General features: G+C 49.9%; 1 protein-coding gene across 1 annotated transcript; it reads left to right on the top strand.

Annotated features, from left to right (window-relative positions):
- The first annotated feature begins 1,105 nt into the window (after positions 1 to 1,105).
- LOC104306344 (transcription factor SOX-3) lies at positions 1,106 to 2,475 on the top strand. The gene has a single exon (XM_009907306.2). It carries the CDS (start codon positions 1,166 to 1,168, stop codon positions 2,120 to 2,122), a length of 957 nt encoding a protein of 318 aa, XP_009905608.1. The 5' UTR covers positions 1,106 to 1,165; the 3' UTR covers positions 2,123 to 2,475.
- Positions 2,476 to 7,449: the final 4,974 nt, after the last annotated feature.

Raw genomic sequence — 7,449 nt, 5'->3', positions numbered from 1 at the left:
GGAAAGAAGAGCGTATGATTGACAGCTCCGCTCCACTCAAACACTCGCCACCAAAGTTTTCTTTCACACGAAGGGAACTTCGTTGTTGCCATGGAACGGGGCGGGGGGGGGGAGAGGGGGGCGGGGAGGGGTGTGTGTGTGGTTGGGGTAGCAAGCACCATCACCTCCTACCACTCTCTTCGGGTAGCTGAACGAAAAAGTTCCAGTAGCAATAGAGTGCGCGCAGGTAGGGACGGCCGGGAGCACCCTACCGGCAGCTAGCCCAACCCTGCTTGCAACCGCACCACCAGCTGCCCCGAAGTGCTGCCGCTCGGCAGCCCTCTCCCACGGAGACGGAGTGCCCAGCGGCCGTACCCAGCCCCGGCAGGCTCATGCGGATGCAGAGAGTTCAGAAGTAGAGGAGGTCGCTCTGTCCCCCTACATTTCATCCGCTCCGGGGTGCTGTCCGTGCACCACGGGCTCGCTCTATCTTCAGGCAGTTTCTCCAGACTTGAAACAGGGCTGCGCAATCACACAGAAGCCCCAACTCTCTCTGTGCCAGATAAACGCTCGGCTCCGGCTCGCAACGCAGCGCTCTGACCCGTTCTTCCTCCCCGCTCCCCCGGAGGGCAGCCCCGGCCCGCCTGACGCCTGAGCACGCTCCTCTTCCCGCAGCGCAACGGGCAGCTGCAGCTGCCCCACTGGCCTCTGCCCCATCCCCGCCTCTTAGGCCGCCAGCCCGGAGCTGGGGGCAGGTGCAAGGCCCGGGGACGCACTAGGGGGGGTGGGTCCGGCACCAGCAAGCCCCAAACGCCAACTTTTCGGCTTCCCCCGCCCCCGTCGCTGGTCAGTTACCGGCGTCGGGGCTGTCGGGAACCACTCGCTGATTGGCTGCTGCCCGCTCATTTATAGCCCGTCAATCAAACCCCCCCGGGACTGTTTGCGCTTCGCTTGGCGCTGCCCGCGGGAAACGCTCCGCAGGCGCTGCCACTGCACCTACGCCTCCTCCATCACCTTCTCGGGGAACGGCGTCTCCGCCCGCCAGAAAAACTTCCTTCTCCTGCAGCAGCAGCTGCTCAGGCAGGTTCTTTTTTTTTTTTTTTCTTTTAATTGTTGTTAACTTATTCTCTGTAATCTGGTTGCCTCCCTGCCCGCTACCCTGGCGCACCTCTTACCGGCTCCAGCCATGTATAGCATGCTGGAGACTGAGATCAAGACGCCACAGCCTACGCCGGGCAGCGCCGGGGGCAATCCCGTTCCGGGAAGCAACGGCAAAAGCAGTGGTGGCGGTGGAGCCAGCAACGGAGCGGGAGCTGGATCGGACCAGGACCGAGTAAAGCGTCCCATGAACGCTTTCATGGTGTGGTCGCGCGGCCAGCGTCGGAAGATGGCCCAGGAGAACCCCAAGATGCACAACTCGGAGATCAGCAAGCGCCTTGGGGCCGACTGGAAGCTGCTGAGCGACGCCGAGAAGCGGCCCTTCATCGACGAGGCTAAGCGGCTGCGGGCAGTGCACATGAAGGAGTATCCGGATTACAAATACCGGCCCCGAAGGAAGACCAAGACTTTGTTGAAGAAGGACAAATACTCACTGCCAGGCAATCTGCTGGCCCCAGGGGGGGGCAATGCGGTGAGCAGCCCCGTTGGGGTGGGGCAGAGGATTGACACTTACGCTCACATGAACGGCTGGACCAACGGGGCTTACTCACTGATGCAAGACCAGCTGGGCTACAGCCAGCACCCGGGCATGAACAGCCCCCAGCTGCAGCAGATGCACCGTTACGACATGACGGGCCTGCAGTACAGCCCCATGATGTCCACGGCCCAGACTTACATGAACGCCGCCTCCACCTACAGCATGTCCCCCGCCGCCTACGGTCAGCAGCCCTCCACGGCCATGAGCCTGGGTTCCATGGGCTCGGTGGTGAAATCGGAGCCCAGCTCGCCGCCTCCTGCCATCACTTCCCACTCGCAGAGGGCCTGCCTGGGAGACCTGCGAGATATGATCAGCATGTACCTGCCCCCGGGGGGGGATACCACAGACCCTTCCGCCCTGCAGGGCAGCAGGTTACACAGCGTCCACCAGCACTACCAGAGTGCCGGGACTGGCGTGAATGGTACCGTACCACTAACTCACATATAAACTTGGCTGCTGCGGACGGCTCTCCGTCTTAATCCCTAACCCCACCAGCGCTCCCTGACTTCACTGGGACCTACGGCAGTGTTGCTCGGCTTAGCAGACTTAATACTAACTTTGGAGACATTTGAAAAAGGAAATCCGTTAGTTGTGTCCCCATTTTTGTAAAAAACGTATTCCAGCAAGCTGTTACTTTAATAGAGCACAACTCCTGCCTCCCAGAAGCCGCTGTGAAGTTTTCAAACCACGGCTACTTCTTTCCTGGTTTCTGCTAGGTTGAGCACTGTTTTATTAGGTTAAAAGTTTTTAAAATATCTTCCATCTTCCAGTTTGATTTCCGGCGTTGAAAGAACAGATATATCTATCTATATATATATATATTAAAAAAAGACCAGTGGGCTTTTGTTTTTGAACTCGTTCACGTTATCGTTGTGGTTTCTGAAGTGTTTTGTTCTTCCCACCTTACCGAGCCTCACTTGGTTTCTATTCACAATCTGTAGCTTTCACGAGTTTGGAAAGTTTTGTTCCTTACAAAAGGGGGAGGTGGGAGAGAGCTGTGCGGGTCGCAAACGCATTTCTTTTATTTATAGTAAGTTGTGTGTCTTGATTTTTCTTAAGCTGTAAACTTATGTAAATTGTTTTGTGAATTTTACTGTGAACCATGTTTTGACATATCAGATTAAGAAACGTTTTAGTTTTGTTTACCGGATTTCTTAAGTCATCGAAATACTCCTTACCCCTTCCTTCCCCTACTCCTTGTTTGCTTCCTTCTTCCAAACGAAGAGAGATCAATAAATTTTATATGGGGCATGTCGTCGGTCTCCGGGCGGTTTGTGCGGGGCCAGGCACGCTGGCAGTGGCTCGGAGGCGGCGGGGAGCGCGGAGCGGGCGCGCCGGGCTCCTTTCCGGGGATCCTAGCTGCAGCTGCCGTCAGACCCCCTCAGTCCGGGACCTGCTATCGCTTCTCGGCTGGATTTCTGTAGCTGCCGCGCCGTGTTGTGTTTTTTTTCTGGGGCGGGGAGCACTCCTTCAAGTTTATTTTCATTTAAAGAAAAGCGGGCCGCTGCTCAGGGGAGCGTCGCTGCGCTGCTGGGGCTGCTGCGAGTTGCCGACCACTTGTTGCCTCCACCCGGCTGGTTTCCCTCGGCCGGCGGGAAAAGATGGGGGATTGCACGTGTGAGACTCTCAGGGGTTTTTTTGTTTGTTTGCTGTCTTTTTTTTTTTTTTTTTTCCCTCTCTCTGGAGGGTGTGCCTAGAAATCGGAGCTCATCTGAAATATTTACAAAAGTAAACCCCGTTGGGGAACTCTTAATTAGAGCCTATTAAAAATGCATGGTTACAGGAGTCCCCAGAGGAAATAAATAATTCGCTCTGTTCAATATGTTTGACCACCGTGTTTTAAGCCTGGACAACTTCTTTTGCCTTTATTCCAATCACACACCCCCTTTTCTTTTTCTTTTTCTTTTTTTTTTTTTTTTCTCTCCTTCCCTTTTGGGGTCTCCGTTATTCCTGGCTGTATTTCTGCAGGTGCTGCGGAACAGCCTCGAGCTGTAGCCTTCGCAGAACCCAGGGGCCAAGCTGGTCGCGGGTAAGAGTCGTGCTCTCGGCCGGTCCCCCAACCGGCCCGAGGGACTCGGCCTGCTCCATAGCTGCCCTTCCCGACGGTCGGTGTATTTCTCAGTGCGACCCCCGCTCCAGCCTTAGCTTCTCGTTTACTTCCAGTAACCTTTGGCTGTTCGTCTTAATACAGAAAGAAAGGGAATGGGATAGTGCCTTTGTTGTTTGGTTTGGCGTTGGTAAAGGGGCCTGCTTTGCTCGTTCCTTATGACGAGCGGCTTCAGGGGCACTTCGCTCCCCGCCGTTGCCTGCTTGCAGAGGCCGAGCTCTGCCAGGGGCACCGGGAGCTGTGTTCTCCTTCCCGCTGATTTTGTCTTTGCCCGGATCCTTTCCCTCTTCCCGCCGGCCGGGCCTGCTACTTCCAGGGCCCGCAGCCCGGACGCCCTGGCAATGGCTCCTGCCTTGTTCTCCGCCGGGATTCACGTCCAGATTCGGCCAGGCTCTTCCAAGAGGAAAAGTCTAGGTTCTGCAAACCACGCTGAGAGGCTGCTGCGGTGCGGGGTACCTGATTTCTGGCTGCCTGGGAAAGGGACAGTGTTGGGAGCAGCTGCGGCAGGTCCTCGACTCGGGGAGAGACCCCGGGCCACACAAGCTGCTCTCTGCACAGACAAGCCCCCGGGGTCATCCACCCTCTGTTGCGGGTGGCAAAGCCCTGGCAGCGCGTTCGCTCTCCTCTGCTTAAGAACAGTCGTGCCAGAATAGAAGGTAATCACTTTGCAAATGAGAACCCGATGTGTTTTAAGGCTCTCAGCTCAACTAACTCCTTCCATAACCTTTCTGGTGGAGTCTGGCAAACCTGTGGCATTGCTGTCTCCTGTTTGTGCTGCTACACTTCAGGTAGGAGAGTGTCTGCTACTGCCTCTGTGAGGAGAAGCAGCCTCTCAACGCAGAGGTCTGAGGGAAGGTGGTAAGATCAGTGGTGTTGCTACTGTACATTACAGTGAGGGCAGCAGCAGGTGCTATTACAGCTCAGATGGGGGACAAACTGCTCCCCAGTGCTCTCCAGAGCAGGTAGTGCCAAAACAGCTCTGGGAGGGGAAGCATGATGATCCTGTTCCCTGTAACAACTCTCCCTCAGCCTTTCCAGACAGATGTGTAGTGCAAATCTTACAAAAAATGAGGTGGTGAGCTGCTCCCAGCACTGGAATTACATTTGGTATCTTCAGAGTTGAATTGCAGCTGTTTGCTTCATCTGAGCTTTCAGTGAGTATATTCCCTGAAAGGGAAGAAACAGTTTTTCAAAGGGTTGCAGTATTTTAAAGCCTAAGGGGGGTCTGTGAGAAAGTCCCTGAGGGGTCACAGAGAGATGCCTCCATATAAACTACCTTGTCCTGTCTGAAAGTTCATCTCGGTGATTTGTCTTGCTTTTTGTGAGCTATTTATTTTGAGATGCATAGACAAAGTTCTCCACCCAGTTTTCATCTTCTGGGGCTGAACTTTATCCTGAAGATGATAACTTGTGGGCAAAGCTTGTGGAAGGGGTTGTAAACAGGCACACATCACTGTCAGGGGGAGAGACCCATTGCAGGCCTAAAGCAATGACGCTTTGTATATAAGTACAGGGAGAGATACAGTTTCTCCTTCCAATTTCCATTGGAGAGCCAACAGCATAGAGGGAGACATTGCTTGAAAGAACTTTTTATTTCAAAGAACATTGTTCCATCCTTTACTTGGACTCAAGTTTAATTTGTCTTGAGAACAAATGCAGAAACATGTTCCCATGAAGGTATGTTTTATTTGTACTTAACCTCATTCTTAAATTTGAAATTTATTCTGAACATAGACACAGGTCCTACATGCATCCAATCTTGAAATGCCTTCTGAGTGATGCCCTGGCAGGATTTCATACTCCTGGCTATGTGAGAGGAATCAGAATCGAGCCTTCAACATTCTCAGAGAGCAGGTGGACTTGACTAATGGTTAGGTCCAAGATACACTTCCTCTGTCACAGATACATCTGCACAACAACCCTTAGCTCCAGAAATCTAGAATAGATACAGCTGCATAGATTATCTTTAGAAAGACCAAACACTGGCTGTGGAAAGGTTAATAATCTTAACATTTAAGTGTAATGACAATATTTAGGCTTTTGAATTAACACTTCTTTTTTTTTGAAGGGAATAGTGGAAGATCACACCTGGGACAACTGTTGGTATGTTAAAACCCAGAATATTGCGTTACACTTCCATGGCTCCTCCCTGTACCAAAGAGCTGTAAGTTAGTTTATTTAAACAAAAAGTGGCATGTGAAGATATTTTAAATGCAAAACTTCCAGGCAGTCTGGCTGGGGAGTAAATGGTAATGATCAGCAGAGGAATCTGTGGATATTTGAAGAATATATTTTAAATGATGTGGTTTTGTATTTCTAATGCTTGGTGGTTTGGTTTTTTTCTGCCATAAGAAGAAATAAATACCAAACTCAGCAGAATTCATATGATTATCATAAACACTTTACTAAAACGTTTATAAATTGGTGCTTTCCTGTATCAAACATGAGGCTAAGAGAGATACCTTCAGGGACATTAGGAAGACATGACATGGACTTGTCTGTCTTCAAATGTTAGTGGGGAAAAAGAATTATTTCATGGGAATGAATACAGTGAAAGAGGTCAAGTTAAGAGACGCTCAGGACTAGAATGTTGCTGCTGTTCCCAGTGCCTACAGAAGCAAGAAGTTTGATATGGTTTCTTTTCTACTTATCCAGATGTCGATCCTAGGTTTGTGGTAAAGTCCTGTCCAGTTAATGTATGTGGCACAAATTCAGATTGTTTCTATGGTAAAACTGGAGTGACAAAACACAAAAATCTTTAAGAGAAAGCTGCTCAGGGAAGGAGTGGAGAGCTCTTGTTGCAGACCTGTTTGCATGGGGTTATTTAGCGGTTAATGCAGATTAAGTTTTACAGAGTAGTTTCCCATATGCTTCTCTTCAGTGATGCCACTCGATGCAATAATAATTGCAACACAGTGACTTATTTCACACCAAAATCTCATCAGGATGAGGAATTAATTATTCTTTGCTTGTGAATATCATTCATAGCCACCTTATTTGCTTTGCTAATCAAGTAAATGGGAGTTTATATTTGTCTCCTCCACAGACATCCTCAGAAACTCTTTATGCATTTTATATCCAGTTTCTAAAATGAGATCTATACCTACTTAATGCAGCAGGGAAGGTTGCAATGCATGTGAGCAAGTACATGTATGAGAGTGCAAGAAAAGAGGTGGACTGTCACAGTAGATCCATAAAGAGGTTTATTAATACCTCCTCTCATATTTCTTTCAAGAAGAGTATGTACCACTTAAATGTTATTTAAGTCAATATTATTCTCAGGATGCTCATCCTTATTGTTGCTAAATTTAGATATGCAATATTTATGACAGATTAATTTTAGTTGGTAATGCATCAAATTAAGATAAATCAATCTAAGCACAGTTTAGTCTGGCTTAAAAATGCATGTGCTAATCTAAATGAAGTCTTCAATTCACGTTCACATGAGGAAGCAGTTGTGGGGTTTTAACATGCTGCTGCCCCAGAGCTGTTTGCTCAGTTGATCTTCTGGAAATTACTACACCTTTTTCTATGCTTTGGCCGTCATAGTTCACATGCTGGTGGATTGGTGCAAACTCACCTCAGCTGATGGGGAGAAGTGTGAAACACAAACTACTGCATAAGCTGTGCTGCTTCCAAAGAAATGCAAAGTGAACCAGCCTCTCAG

The sequence above is a fragment of the Dryobates pubescens genome, chromosome 18 (assembly GCF_014839835.1).
Source record: "Dryobates pubescens isolate bDryPub1 chromosome 18, bDryPub1.pri, whole genome shotgun sequence".
Taxonomy (NCBI): Eukaryota; Metazoa; Chordata; class Aves; order Piciformes; family Picidae; genus Dryobates; species Dryobates pubescens.
This window is presented reverse-complemented; position numbering and strand designations above follow the sequence as displayed.

What these genes read in the sequence shown, in the direction of transcription:
- LOC104306344 (XM_009907306.2), top strand. Translation starts at nt 1,166, where the DNA reads ATGTATAGCATGCTGGAGACTGAGATCAAGACGCCACAGCCTACGCCG.